Source organism: Arabidopsis lyrata (assembly GCF_000004255.2).
Source record: "Arabidopsis lyrata subsp. lyrata unplaced genomic scaffold ARALYscaffold_5, whole genome shotgun sequence".
Taxonomy (NCBI): Eukaryota; Viridiplantae; Streptophyta; class Magnoliopsida; order Brassicales; family Brassicaceae; genus Arabidopsis; species Arabidopsis lyrata.
This window is the reverse complement of record NW_003302551.1, coordinates 16,995,519-17,011,210: the sequence shown is the minus strand read 5'-3', so window position 1 is coordinate 17,011,210 and position 15,692 is coordinate 16,995,519. Positions and strand designations below refer to the sequence as shown.

The following is a 15,692-nucleotide window of genomic DNA, read 5'->3' as shown; positions in this document are numbered from 1 at the left end:
GAGATGTTTGCGGACTTTTAATTGTACAGTTGACCTTTTTATTTGATGACTTTACAAAAGTGTTTTCAGTTCACATTTATTAAAGGAATTTTCTGACTTATGACGACTTATGACTTATCTGATCTGATTACACTAGTTTTTTTTAGTTTTTGCATGGCTTTAAAGACAAACATTTTTTTTTCCGTTTGTTGATGTAATTATGTAAACACAAACATACTACTTACATTAGAATTTCAAAACATACTACTTACATTAGAATTTCAAAACATACTACTTACATTAGAATTTCAAAAGAAAAGTAAGGCAAGTCATTTTTATAAGTTCACTTTGATTATATGACGATAATTTGTTTTTTTTATATCATGCATTACATTTTTAATAGGTCCTAAGAAATATTAAAAAAACAAGACGATAAACTTTAGACCCTGAAGTCTACCCAAATCTTAAGTCATTACAAATAAAACTAAATCTTTGATTCAGTAAAGCCCCTAGGTAAGATGTCAAATCTTTGTAAACTTAACATTAAACTGGTGATGACGTGGACTTGGTCAGAAATTCTTGCACCTTGGATGCTTCCCAAACACAGACGCCTTCATATCGGATCCGGGTTCGAACCTCAAGGTCACTTCATGGCATGCATAACTCATAACTCCTGACGTCTTTTTTCTGCAATCGGTAAGAGAAAACTGTGATCCAAACGTTACTTGCTTCCTCTCTTTGACATCTTCCATACTGCATGTTCCAATCGAACCAATATCTTCGTCGGAGACAACCGCAGAAACTTTAAGAAGCTGAGGCAAGCGGTATTTGAGATTGTTGTAACTGGTTATACAGAGGATTTAATTAGTTCCGAAAACATGAATATAAAATACAAAAACCGGTTTAAGTTATAGTAAAAATAAAGAAAGTATAAATAGCTTACTTTTGTGGAGATGATGTAGCAAGAGTAACATTCTTGTAAAGAAATGAAGCTTGGAAGTCTCCTTGAAGACATATATAGTTACCAGGAAGATCTTCAGGGATCCTTATGGACAAATCCCACTTTGCACTAAGACGAGTCTGTGTGATATTAAGCACCGTGAAATCCATAGAAGCTAATTCTACTTTTGGCGCCGGACGGTTGGATTCGTTGATGAATAGAAAAACGACCAAACCAATAAAACATGCAATGATACAAACGATCAAGAATAAGTTGCAGATCCTCTTTCTTGTAATGAGCGGTGTTCCATGTGCCATTATGTGCGATTGATTGAAGAGAGACGAGAAGACTTTTTGGAGTGCACAAAGAAGATGAGAGAGTTTGATAATGCTAGAGATCCTCCTCGAGCCTCTTCCTCTCACTAGTTAAACTCCTCAGTCCTCAACTACTAGATTAAAGGCTCTCAACTACTTCTCTGATCTTCCTTAAAAGTTGAATTGTTTTATTTTCATTTTCTTTTGTAAAGGTATGAAAAACCTCCGTTTTATTCTCACGTGATTCAGGTACATTTAATACAACTCCAAGTTATGATTGGGAATATATAAAGAAAAGAAAAAAGAATGTAATTTCAGACTCCTCCTACTATGTTTGGGACTCTTTCCAGTGTACTGTAAGGTCTAGGTCTGATAGACTGATGATTCTAACATAATTTTAGAAGTGACGTACACGCAAACTAAGTGGGAATTGAGGGAAAAGAATTAAATTAAAGATTCAAGAAATCAAATATTTGTTCATTAAAATGGGTTATGATATACCAGATAGAATTCTCTGCGAAGAAAACAAAAAAAAATTAAAAAAAAAACTTATGCGAAATGCACTTAAAAAAGATTTTTAAGAAATTATATCGTTATTATCTAGACTCTTGAGTTATGATATCCACTGATATTAATAAACACAGTAACAATTTGTTTCTATTAACAAAAAAGAAAAAAAAAATTAGTGCATTTCACATCTCATAAAAAGTTTAAGAAGAAAGTAAATCGATGTTGTTTTTTTTTTTTTAAAGTGAAGTGATGAGCAAAAGAGAGTGAGTTTGTAAGCTTAAGAACAAAGGTGATGTTTGGGTTAAATTTAGGAGTAAGTTTCGGACGAGACATTCATTTTTGGCTATAAATTTGTTAAATTGTGTAACTTTCATTTTCTCTGCAACCACTTTTTTTTTTCTTACAAAACTAGTGACTAAACGAAGACAAATAACAAGCAAAGCTACCTACAACTACTGAACTACATGCAAATGTCAAGTTCTTCTTTAGTTCAAGACCTCACCACAGGAAAACTCTACCAAATTATATCAATAATTTTAGTATCGAGGATGTTGACATATCACATTCAACTCTTAACAAACAAACAACAATGGAGATACTTTACACAATTAAATTTTTTAAAATGAGAATAAATAATTGATGGACAGCACTATATAGTGGAGAAGAGGCCAATATGAGATATAACCCACCACATGGTAATGAGTATTGAGTAGTTTGATACATTCCATAATATGCAACAATACATAATGCATTTATGTCGGTCTTCCAGACTTCCACTAGCCACTCCTCACGTGAAACTTTTGATCTTTTTCTTTGAGAACAAAAAAAAATCAAACTCATTTTCTCGGATCTCAAAACAATATCACTCCACACGTTCCTCTGTATTTTAATACCCTCTAAGAATCGTTGTCTAAATTGGATGTTTATCAAAATTGTAACGATTTTGGTAGAATGAGCATCGGTTATCAATAGACCGATTAATCGGCTAGATGTCCGGTTTGGTTTGATTACCATTCGATAGATGAGTCCAAATAAGGGATTAGAAATCTGTGATGTTATCTATCTGGAAAAAATAGAAAAATACAAAGTCTTTTTGAAATAATAGCTTTTGGATGCTTCTAAACGTTGTCCATTTTTCTCCAAACTCTACCGTCGTTGGCTCCAGCCTCCATGCGAAAACTTTAAAACGCTTGTCGACTCTCTTTACATATCACCACAAGATATATTTTCGTGTTTGATCTTTATTTCCACGATACTGAAAAAACACTTGTAATTTAGTATGTCACTAGTATGTGCCCGTGCTACGCACGGAAGTAGTAATTGCTATTTTATTTTTTCCCAAAAACTTACAATTATCATTTTTATTTTACAAATTAAAATTATATTTAATTTTAGTTTTTATTTTTTTTAATATTAGTATTTGGGAGGAGAGAAGAGGAAAAGGTGGAGATCGTGACAAAAAGAAAGTGGAAAAAGTAAAAAAAAAAACAAAAAAAAATTGGCAACAGTTTTTTTCCGTAGGTGTGAAAAAGAAAAAGGTAAAGTAATAGAGTTGGTATAAATGAAAGCAAAAGAGTAAAAAATGAGACTTATGCTACGTGTCAGAAGAAGAATGTGGCAGTTTTTGTTAAAGTAACTCTTGATTTAGTAGATATAGATATATACTTCATCAAATTGCTACAACTTAAACACAGTTTAATGGGATTTTTTCCGAATGCGTCACTATTTTTCTTAAATCAGCTATAACACATTGCCTAATACACAAAACAGAATTACAAATTACAACCCCTTGAGTAATGAGTTTTTGTGGATGGAGAGCAACGCGCATGTCGATAGAGAAGAGAAAGCCAATATTAGTGTGGACCCAAAAAAACAGATAGAAACAACGAAAAAATAGGAGATGGAATACAGTCTGTTCTCTCTAAGATAAACAAAACCCCACTCTTCATTTTTATATTCTTATTACTTTCTACACACTCATCATCATCACTCACTATATAAACACACACTCACACATTCACTCTACAAACACTAAAAACCACAAAGACCAAATCAAGATCTTAAACAATGAGATCCCATCTCTTGATTTTGTTAATCTCTCTCTTAATCTTGAAATCTGAATCCATAAACTGCAATGAAAAGAGCCATTCCTCAGATCTAAGAGTGTTCCACATTAACAGTCAATGTTCTCCATTCAAAACCTCTGTCTCATGGGCAGACACACTTCTTCAAGACAAGGCTCGTTTCCTATACTTGTCAAGCCTCGCCGGTGTTACGAAATCATCAGTCCCAATCGCCTCGGGTCGCGGCATCGTTCAGAGCCCGACTTATATAGTGAGGGCTAACATCGGGACACCGGCTCAGGCCATGCTCGTGGCTCTTGACACTAGCAATGACGCTGCTTGGATTCCTTGTTCTGGCTGCGTTGGCTGTTCTTCCTCTGTTCTCTTTGACCCTTCCAAGTCAAGCTCGTCTCGTACTCTTCAATGCGAAGCTCCTCAGTGTAAACAGGTAATTAGTTATTGCTTTATAGTTAAACCCTCCGAATAAACTAGATATGTGCATGCCTTCTCTGGATGGACTTGAAAAATGAAAACTAAACGTAATTTTTTTTAATCATACATACTTAACGATATTTTTGTACTGAATAGACCGGAAAATAGTTTTTGAATTAGATAGAGATACAAAAAAAAAAAACATTTAAATTATACTAACGTATAAATAGTTTTTTTTAAATTGTTCAAAACAAGATCTAATCAGAACATAAATGTGTCAAATCAAAAGAGAAAAAATGGTTATTATTTAGACTTGATTATTTTAACAACCAAAACAGAAAAAACGAACCGAATGTCAGGCGTAATACTGGACTCACGCGGCGGTTTGATAAATTTTGGATGCATCTACACAAAAGATGTGAATGTGAACTTAGTTTTGGCGTGTTATTACACCATGATCGAGAAGTCTAGTCACGGGTTTTTGTACCATGAGTCTAAGTCACGGGTATAGTATTTATACAATTCCAACTAGTAGGGCATATTTTACTGTTGAATTTGAACTTTGATCTATATACTTTGTCGTCATGCTAGTTAGGTTTTGCTTATAATACAAAAAGGCCACTTACAAGTACAATTAAATAACGTAACATATCGTTAGTAGAGCATTTTAATATAACCAGATCCAAGATGGATAAAACAATTCTTTATTAATCGATAAAGTTTTCTAATTGCAGGCTCCAAATCCAAGTTGCACCGTAAGCAAATCATGTGGTTTCAACATGACCTACGGTGGTTCAGCAATCGAAGCATATCTGACACAAGACACACTAACATTGGCCACTGACGTCATCCCAAACTACACCTTTGGGTGCATCAACAAAGCTAGTGGAACATCGTTGCCAGCGCAAGGACTCATGGGCTTAGGTCGTGGTCCATTGTCTTTAATCTCACAGTCACAAAATCTTTATCAGTCTACATTCTCGTATTGCTTGCCTAATAGTAAGTCCAGCAATTTCTCCGGATCGCTAAGATTGGGACCTAAGAACCAACCGATCCGGATCAAGACCACTCCATTGTTAAAGAACCCTAGAAGATCATCGCTTTACTATGTTAACTTGGTTGGGATTCGTGTCGGGAACAAAATTGTAGATATTCCTACAAGTGCACTCGCCTTTGATCCGGCCACCGGAGCCGGCACCATCTTTGACTCCGGTATGGACTTCTCAATCCTCCTTAATAATTTTTTTTTTTTGGCTGTCTGATGAATTTTATTTTATTTGGAATGATAAGTCGTGATAGGGAAGTAACCTATTTGCTCTTGCTCTGCACACGTAGAAAATGTGAGAGAGCCTTTAACGAAAATTATATAATTTTGATTTTACTTAAGAGAACCTTTAACGAAAATCGATTAAATGAAAACGAATTAAACAAAAAACAAAAGACTAATCCAAAACTTTCATATAAAAATTACATTTTAGAAAGAAATTTGATTTTTAACAACATAATAAGCACTTCGAATGTACGCAGGGACGGTCTACACGAGGCTAGTCGAACCAGCTTACGTGGCGATGAGAAACGAGTTCAGGCGACGTGTTAAGAACGCAAACGCAACCTCACTAGGAGGTTTCGACACATGCTACTCCGGCTCCGTCGTGTTCCCGTCGGTGACGTTTATGTTCGCCGGAATGAACGTGACTCTGCCTCCGGACAACCTTCTCATCCACAGCTCCGCAGGTAACCTCAGCTGCCTCGCCATGGCTGCAGCTCCGACCAACGTTAACTCTGTCCTTAACGTCATCGCTAGTATGCAACAGCAGAACCACCGTGTTCTCATCGACGTTCCAAATTCCAGGCTCGGCATTTCCCGTGAAACTTGCACCTAAGTTTTATAGCATTGTGTTTTGTTTTCGGTCAATTTCGTAATGCCTTTTGAACTTTTGAATTTTGGAAACTATATAAGTTATTTATTTTTGTTGAAGCTCATATGATTGTAAAATCTTTCCTAAGATTTTCTTTATTCTCTGTTTTCAAAAAGGATTGTCATGAATTTGCGGATGCGCGCAATAAGGGAACATAAGATCTTCTATTGTTATTCGAGTTTTAATTTAACTAGGAAACATCAAATGTATCCACCATCAAATTCAAAACCTTTAAAAGCCCCTCTAGAAGTTCGGAAGAATAAAAACAAAAGCTATCTGCCAATGCTAATTCATTGTAACTCAAGAGAAAGAACTACCTGATTTTCTAGGGTTTGGTTGAGATTTTTTCTCTATGTTTGGACATGGAACAACATTTGAAGCATCTACCTTTTGAGTTTGTACTGGAAGAGATTATTTCAAGGGTTCTAATAAAATCTCAAACGCATTTCAGAACACTTTGCAGAGCTTTTTATAACGGAATGTTTGATATGGATTACATCTACAAACACCTCGATCTGTCTCGGCAGCGTTGTCTCCGACTTAATCACATGGTGCGCGTCATCGATCCCATGTCCGACTCTGACGTAGTCAATCCTAATTAAGCTCATGCCTCACTGCCTTGACCATAGAAACACCATTTCTATCGTAATCCATTGTAATAGTTTGTTATTGTGTCTAAACCAACAATTTTGCATGCTTACTTTGTAGAACTCTTATCAAAAGAAAGTTTGCTAGATAGAACCAATGAGTTTTTTTCTCTGCATTAGAGCGTTAAGACATTTTGCCGGATAAGGCCCATTAAGACTTTTTTAAGGGTTTTGGTGCATCTAGACGGTACGTGTTTTGTACAATATTTTATCATTAAATAAGTAAAATTTTGAATCATAATATATGCAGAATTTTTTTTTGAGTTTTTTCTTAACTTTACGTATTATATGATGATTCAAAACATTTTAAAAAATCAAACAAAAATGATAGGAGAATCATAAGTTTAAATCTTAATCAAATCTTCTAAATATCTATATCATTAAATGTGGAACATTATATGAATCTTTTTTTATTTTATAATTAATGTTAAAATCTTTTAATTGTGTTTGGTTTTATGGATAGTAGATAATTAATCATAAAGTTGTTTGGATACATGATATATATAATCCAACCAACAATTTTATATATTGATAATTAATCATCAAGTTGTTTGTAATTTTTTTGGTTATATTAATATTTTACTATAATTTCACTACATAATTAATTTTTTTTTTTAAGAATTAAAGCAATAAGAAAGAGACATATGTTGTTTGAATATGAATAGAATATCTAAATGTCTCTCAAAGAAAAAAAAACTCTTTCTTTCTCTCTTTACTCTATATTTTTTTTTCAAATTTAAGTGATGACTGATGAGAAACCCATCTAAAACCTACTGATGGAGTTGCTCTTAGAACACTAACCCGAAAATTTTCTGAATGTTTTGCAAGATATACACTTTCAATAAGTAAAAAAAGAACAACTCCGAATATAGGATCTTCGAGCAAACATGAGAAGAAAAAGAGTTGAAAATAGAATGGGTGAGAGAGCGACAAGTGTAACCCCACTTCCATTAGGTCCATTACCATCTTTGCCTAATGGATTTTGCGGTTTGGCTTGACATCAACGCTAACAGCCAGACTCACTCCACCATACCTAAAAAAGAGAAAAAAGCATATAAAAAGGTTTTATAGCTAAATGAATAAAAGCATTTGCATCAGAGGATTTTGAATTCATTATTGTGAACCCTTTTCAAAAAATAAAATCAAAAGTAAAACCTTTTTTCAAGTTGACAAATAAAAGAAAGTAAAACCTATTTTTCAATGGTAAGCCACTCTCTCACAATTTTCTCTTTATTCTCCTCTATATTATGTGTGACGGGTTGCTCCACTAACTTTTGTGAAGGTAAGTAAAAGCCGGTGCAATTATGCGTTTCTCTGTTTGTATTTGTAATCTTTTTATTCAAACCATAAATTGGACAAAAAAGAATAAAATCACAGTAACAATATAAAAGAAAAAAACATAATTTTTTTTAGCTTTAAGTCACGAGTCACGACCATTGAACATGCAAGAAACGCGTGTACCCAAACTCATTGGTTAGTTTTGAGACCAGCAGCGAATTCTTACACAGTTCTCATATGTTAAACTCCATTCACTCTCTCAAAAAGTTCCCATCTCTATCAAACGACTTGCTAAAAATCTTCTCATTCTTTCTCATTTTATCACACTTGGGTCTTGTCTCTGTTTTAACTCACCTGAAGAAAAAATATATGGAGAACGGAGACTCTAACCAAGAAAACCCCAAATCTCTCAACCACGACGAATCATCCAAGAAGCCCTCTGCTTCCTCCGTCGTTGTGGATAGGTTAAAGCGTGATGAATGGAGCGAAGGAGCTGTTTCGAGTTTACTTGAAGCCTACGAGTCAAAATGGGTTCTCAGGAACAGAGCCAAGCTCAAGGGTCAAGACTGGGAAGACGTGGCTAGACACGTGTCCTCACGCGCCACTCAAACCAAGTCACCAAAGACTCAAACACAGTGCAAGAACAAGATCGAGTCCATGAAGAAACGGTACCGTTCTGAGTCCGCTACTGCTGATGGCTCCTCTTGGCCTCTTTATCCTCGTCTTGATCATCTCCTCCGTGGTACTCAACCTCAACCTCAGCCTCAGGCTGTTCTGCCTCTGAATTGCTCTGTTCCTCTGCTCTTACTCGAGCCGCCGTCGCCTGTGGTGGCCCATCCGCCGCAGATTTCTTACGGATCCAACGGCGTCGGCAAGATTCCTAAGGTCTGGCCAGCTAAATTAACCAAATTTTGGAGATTTTCTAATGAAATTATTTTGCGTGTAGGAAGATGGATTCAAGCCGGAGCAAAAGCCGGAAAAAGCGACGGAGATGGACACAGACAGTAGTACGCCGGTGGTTAAAACGAAGGTGAGAGGGAAGAAAGTGAAGAGAAGATATAAAGAAGAGAAGAAAGAGATCGCCGGAAGTATACGGTGGTTAGCGGAGGTGGTGATGAGATCTGAGAGAGCAAGAATGGAGACGATGAAAGAGATAGAGAGAATGAGAGCTGAAGCTGAAGCTAAGAGAGGAGAAATGGATTTGAAACGAACGGAGATAATGGCGAATACACAGCTAGAGATTGCTAGACTCTTTGCAGTTGCAGCTTCGTCTGGACAGAACAAAGGTGTTGATTCTTCATTAAGGATCGGAAGAAATTGAGTTCTGTTTTTTTTATGGGAGACTCAAAATGTTGTGTGTACATACCATGTGTTTTGTCAAAGTTTCTCAGAGAGACCAATAATGGTTCCCTGGGATAAATGGCGATTTATACATTTCCACCAACAAATATATGTTTTATGACTATCATCAATCTTCAGTCATAGCTATAGATTCCAATAATGTCTCAAATTTGTGTGTTTTAAGTGTTTCGTCTCTTAAGCCTGCTTGGTACATAGTTGATAGTTCGGTTCCATCAGTTTGGTCGTGTATTGGAGAAAATAAGAGTCTTAGCAATAAGAAAGAATGCGAGACAACTGTCTGGTGTTAGTGGAGATGAATCAACTTTTTCTCTTTGCATTTCTATTATGGGGATTTAATTTAATATGAATTTGCCTAATGATTTGTCAGTTTAGTGGTTCTTGTCTATGATGGAAAATTGTACTATGGTTAGTGGTTCTAGTCTATGTGTTTTAAATGTTAGCAGTTAGATTGTTGTTATGGATAGTTGAGGAAAAGACACCTAAATTTGTAGTGGTGGGCACAATGTGCTTTGCTGTCTAGACTCTAGAGAATGGCCGTGACTACTAGACCCACCAACCGGCCTAAGCTTGTGCCTATATAGGAGTGGCCGAGTGTGAAAAATCGAACAATCCCAAAATGAAATGCTCAAATGACAAAATCAAAATTGAATTCCGTCAAATATATTATGATATATGGTTTGATGATTTGAGCTGGTTTATAACTGGTTCAATGTTTGGTTAACTTCGGTTAACGATCATAAGTTTTGTATATATAAGCTTAAGAATGTTTTAGTTGTTTTTAACGCTTGTAACAAACTCTGACGAGAGATTAATAAAGTTTGTTATCTTCTTCTTCAATCTCTCGTTATTCTCCGATACACCGGAGCTTAATATGGTATCAGAGCGTTCTATTAAGCTTCCGCATTCTCTTCTTTGTTGTTTCCGGTGATTGATCGGAGTTTGTTGAGCTAAATCGGAGCTCGTTGAAGTACTTTCTTTCGATTTTTCCTTTTGATTTCGTCGGAATTTTTCCATTCTGTTTCTTTCTTTTCTTCAATTGACCTTTGTGTTGACGAATCTTTGCTTCTCTTTACAATATTCGTTACACTTTTCTTTGCGATTTCCTATTTCTTATACTGAGAATGGGATCTTGTGTTCGACCATCATTGTTTCCGACGGATCAACCACCGCAACTACCGCCTAATGCTGAGCATAATCGATATCAGATGGATCGATATGAGAATCCTTTTCATCTTCATAACAATGATCACGCAGGTTTGATTCTTGTTTCTGATCGATTGACCACAGCTTCTGAATTTCCGGCTTGGAGACGTTCTATGTGGATGGCTTTAAATGTTCGTAATAAGCTAGGATTCATAGATGGAACGATTGTTAGGCCTTCGATAGATCATAAAGATTATGGAGCTTGGTCTAGGTGTAATGATGTTGTTGCGACTTGGTTAATGAACTCTGTTGATAAAAAGATTGGGCAAAGTTTGCTATTCATATCAACTGCTGAAGGTATATGGAAGAATTTGCTTACTAGGTTCAAGCAGGATGATGCACCTAGAGTTTTTGATATAGAACAACGATTAAGTAAACTAGAGCAAGGCTCAATGGATATTTCTGCATATTATACGGCATTGCTTACTTTGTGGGAGGAACACAAGAATTATGTTGAGTTACCAGTTTGTTCTTGTGGTAAATGTGAGTGTGATGCTGCAGTCAAATGGGAGAAACTTCAGCAAAGAAGTCGTGTGACTAAGTTTCTTATGGGACTGAATGAAGGATATGAACAAACCAGACGTCATATTCTTATGTTAAAGCCTATCCCTACAATTGAAGAAGCTTTTAACATTGTTAGTCAAGATGAGAGGCAGAAGAACATTAGACCAGCTACTAGAATTGATTCTGTTGCTTTTCAAGCTACTGCTCCTATGGTGGATAATGCAGACTATGGCTATATTGCAGCTTATAACACAGGAAGACCAATACAAAAACCGATTTGCAGTAACTGTGGGAAGATGGGTCATACGGTTCAGAAGTGTTTCAAGATTCATGGGTATCCACCAGGCTACAAGACTAATGCACCTTACAGGAATAATGGTCAACTACAAATTCAACCAAGGATGCAAACAACACAGTTTCAGCCTAGGATGCCACAACAACCTATGCAACCTATGGTCGCTCAAATGCAGTTAACTTCCCCAATGCAATTGGTTCCATATGCTAATACAATGCAGAATGCAAATGCTTATGCAAATTCACATGCAAATAGCTATTCAGTAGGTTCTTCTCTGCCTGGTCAACCTCAAGTTACTACTGGTGGTAACAATGTGAATCTTCAAGATCTTACAACAGACCAAATTCAGAGTCTAGTTTCTCAATTCAATTCGTCTGTCAAGGTTCAAGAGACTGAAGTTCCTTCTCCTAGTATGTCTGGTCCAATGGCTACTATTACTGAACATGGATTAATGGCTCAGACTTCTATTTCTGGTATTTTTCCTTTTCCCTCTACTAGCCTTACATTTGAAAATGATAATCTTACATTTCAGAATCATACTCTTTCTTCTCTTGAAAAATTTTTAGCACCTGATGCTTGGATAATAGATAGTGGGGCTTCTAGTCATGTTTGTTCAGATTTAGCAATGTTTAGGGAATTAATACCTGTGTCTGGTGTTACTGTAACTTTACCAAATGGTACTAGGGTCTCTATCACACACACAGGTACCATATGCATCACTCCATCAATTATCCTACATAATGTTTTACATGTCCCTGATTTCAAATTCAATCTGATAAGTGTGAGTTGTTTAGTTAGAACTTTGTCTTGCTCTGCTCATTTCTTTCCTACTTGTTGCTTTATTCAGGAACTTTCTCAGGGCTTGATGATTGGGAGGGGTAAACTATATAACAATCTATACATTCTTGAAACAGAGAACAAATCCCTTTCCACATCAACACCTGCAGCTTGTTCATTTTCTGGTTCTGTTTTGACTGATGGTCTTCTTTGGCATCAAAGGCTTGGACATCCGTCTTCAAGTGCTTTACAAAAATTAGTTAGTGTCATTCCTTCTTTAAAATCTTTACAGAGTCATGAATTTCATTGTTCTATTTGTCCTTTAGCAAAGCAAAAACGATTAGCATATGTTTCACATAATAATCTTGCAAGTAAAGCTTTTGATTTAGTCCATCTTGATGTTTGGGGTCCTTTTAGCATTGAGTCTGTAGAAGGTTTCAAATATTTTTTAACACTTGTTGATGATTGTACTAGAACTACTTGGATTTATATGATGAGAAATAAAGGAGAAGTTTCTGTTGTTTTTCCTGTTTTTATCAAATTCATTGCTACTCAATATAATGCAAAAATAAAGGCTATTAGATCAGATAATGCACCTGAACTTGCTTTTCCAGATCTCATTAAGGAACATGGTATGATGCATTATTTTTCATGTGCATATACACCTCAACAAAATTCTGTGGTTGAACGCAAACATCAACACTTGTTAAATGTTGCTAGAGCTCTTTTGTTCCAGTCAAATATTCCTTTACAATATTGGAGTGATTGTGTTTTAACTGCAGCTCATTTGATAAATAGACTGCCATCTCCGATATTGAACAATAAATCACCATATGAATTACTTCTTAATCGTTTACCTGACTATACTTTGTTAAAGAGTTTTGGAAGTTTATGCTATGTTTCTACATATGTTCAGGATAGAAATAAATTTTCTCCTAGAGCTAAGCCATGTGTGTTCTTAGGATATCCTTCTGGTTTTAAAGGCTATAAGGTTCTTGATCTTGAATCACATTCCATTTCCATTTCTCGTAATGTTGTGTTTCATGAAACTAAGTTTCCATTCAAAACTAGTGAATTGTTGTCTAAGTCTGTAGACATGTTTCCTAATTCAATCTTGCCATTGCCTGTTCCTCTGCATTTTGTTGATTCACCATCTGCATATGAAAACTCAGAAAATAACACATCTGCATCATTCTCACCACCTAGTACCATTCATGTTACACAAAATACAGAGACACAGGATACAGGTATTGATTCTGTTCCTATTGCTAGGCCTAAACGAAACACTAAAGCACCTACTTATTTGTCTGAGTATCATTGTTCTCTTGTTCCATTTTCATCTTCTTTACCACCAACAGCTGAAATTTCTAAGCCAACTCCAGATATTCCTTCTACTTCATCTTCTTCTACTTTACCACATACACATAAAACTCCCTATCCTCTTTCCTCTGTTGTCTCATATACTAAGCTAAATTCTCCTTTTCAATCCTATATCTTTTCCTATAATACTGAAACTGAGCCAAAGACATTTCGCCAAGCTATGAAGTCTGAAAAATGGACTAAGGCTGCTAATGAGGAGCTTCATGCTCTTGAATCTAACAACACTTGGGTTGTGGAAACTTTACCTGAAGGAAAGAATGTTGTGGGATGTAAATGGGTATTCACTATTAAATATAACCCTGATGGTACAGTAGAAAGATACAAAGCAAGGCTTGTTGCTCAGGGGTTTACTCAACAGGAGGGGATTGATTATCTAGACACTTTTTCACCTGTTGCAAAATTAACAAGTGTGAAATTGATGCTTGGTTTAGCCTCTGCCAAAGGTTGGCGTTTAACGCAAATGGATGTTTCCAATGCTTTTTTACATGGAGAACTTGATGAGGAAATCTTTATGAGCTTACCTCAAGGCTATACACCAAAGGAGAATGTTACCTTGCCACCAAATCCGGTATGTCGTCTCATCAAATCGCTTTATGGTCTTAAACAGGCTTCTAGACAATGGTATAAGCGGTTATCTTCTGTATTGTTGGGGGCAAACTATATTCAATCTCCTGCAGACAACACATTATTTGTCAAAGTAAAGTCTACATCATTCATTGCTATTCTAGTCTATGTTGATGATTTGATGATAGCTAGTAATGATGATGTAGCATTAGAAGAATTGAAAACTTTGTTGCGGTCTGAGTTTAAGATCAAAGATCTAGGACCAGCTCGATTTTTTCTTGGACTAGAGATAGCGAGATCATCTGCAGGAATCTCTGTTTGTCAGAGGAAATATGCACAGAACTTGTTGGAGGATGCTGGTTTATTGGCTTGTAAACCAAGTACTGTTCCTATGGATCCAACAGTTCATCTTACAAAGGAGATGGGTACTCCTATTTCTAATCCATCATCATACAGAGAATTGATAGGAAGATTGTTGTATTTGACAATTACAAGACCGGATATAACCTTTGCTGTTTATCATTTGAGCCAATTTCTCTCTGCTCCTACTGATGTTCATCTCCAAGCCGCTCAAAAGGTGTTAAGGTACATTAAAGGCAATCCAGGACTTGGTTTGATGTATCCTGCAAATACAGAAATTTGTCTAAATGGATTTGCTGATGCTGACTGGGGAACATGCAAAGATTCAAGACGTTCTGTCACAGGTTATTGTATATATCTTGGTACTTCTCTCATTTCTTGGAAATCAAAGAAACAGGCAGTTGTGAGTAGAAGCAGTACAGAGTCTGAATACAGGAGTCTTGCACAAGCAACATGTGAAATCATCTGGCTTCAACAATTACTAAAGGATCTACATATTACTGTGAGTTGTCCAGCTAAACTCTTCTGTGATAACAAATCCGCTCTATACTTGTCTCAGAATCCAGTCTTTCACGAGCGGACTAAGCATATAGAAATCGATTGTCACACCGTCCGGGATCAGATTAAGGCTGGAAATCTCAAGACACTGCATGTTCCAACAGAAAATCAACATGCTGATATCCTTACCAAACCATTACATCCAGGTCCTTTTCATCATCTCCTTAAGAGGATGTCATTATCAAGTCTGTATCTTCCTGACAGTTTGAAGCTTCAGACTTGAGGGGGGTGTATTATGATATATGGTTTGATGATTTGAGCTGGTTTATAACTGGTTCAATGTTTGGTTAACTTCGGTTAACGATCATAAGTTTTGTATATATAAGCTTAAGAATGTTTTAGTTGTTTTTAACGCTTGTAACAAACTCTGACGAGAGATTAATAAAGTTTGTTATCTTCTTCTTCAATCTCTCGTTATTCTCCGATACACCGGAGCTTAATAAAATATATAATCATTAAGATCTAACTAAAATTTTGTTTGTAAAAAACAAAACTGAACCGAATCGTAATTGCACCAAACCATATACGAAGGGTTTGATTTGGTTTCAGTTAAAAAAGAAAAATCTGCAAAACCGGAAAGAAAAACAAACCAAAACTTAAAATCGAA

General features: G+C 35.9%; 4 protein-coding genes across 4 annotated transcripts; 3 read left to right on the top strand and 1 right to left on the bottom strand.

The window, feature by feature from the left end:
- Positions 1–365: 365 nt before the first annotated feature.
- LOC9314045 lies at positions 366–2,522 on the bottom strand. Its single transcript, XM_021025934.1, has 2 exons — positions 923–2,522; positions 366–822 (listed from the first exon to the last, which is right to left on the bottom strand). Exons 1-2 carry the CDS (start codon positions 1,234–1,236, stop codon positions 549–551), a joined length of 588 nt encoding a protein of 195 aa, XP_020881593.1. The 5' UTR covers positions 1,237–2,522; the 3' UTR covers positions 366–548.
- A 1,130-nt stretch (positions 2,523–3,652) lies between these two features.
- Positions 3,653–6,330, top strand: LOC9314044 (aspartyl protease AED3). Its single transcript, XM_002877930.2, has 3 exons — positions 3,653–4,254; positions 4,973–5,450; positions 5,766–6,330. Exons 1-3 carry the CDS (start codon positions 3,811–3,813, stop codon positions 6,119–6,121), a joined length of 1,278 nt encoding a protein of 425 aa, XP_002877976.1. The 5' UTR covers positions 3,653–3,810; the 3' UTR covers positions 6,122–6,330.
- A 1,839-nt stretch (positions 6,331–8,169) lies between these two features.
- Positions 8,170–9,574, top strand: LOC9314043 (trihelix transcription factor ASIL1). Its single transcript, XM_021026114.1, has 2 exons — positions 8,170–8,967; positions 9,029–9,574. Exons 1-2 carry the CDS (start codon positions 8,320–8,322, stop codon positions 9,401–9,403), a joined length of 1,023 nt encoding a protein of 340 aa, XP_020881773.1. The 5' UTR covers positions 8,170–8,319; the 3' UTR covers positions 9,404–9,574.
- A 94-nt stretch (positions 9,575–9,668) lies between these two features.
- Positions 9,669–14,040, top strand: LOC110228483. The gene is made up of 2 exons (XM_021026113.1): positions 9,669–11,919; positions 12,294–14,040. Exons 1-2 carry the CDS (start codon positions 10,566–10,568, stop codon positions 12,326–12,328), a joined length of 1,389 nt encoding a protein of 462 aa, XP_020881772.1. The 5' UTR covers positions 9,669–10,565; the 3' UTR covers positions 12,329–14,040.
- Positions 14,041–15,692: the final 1,652 nt, after the last annotated feature.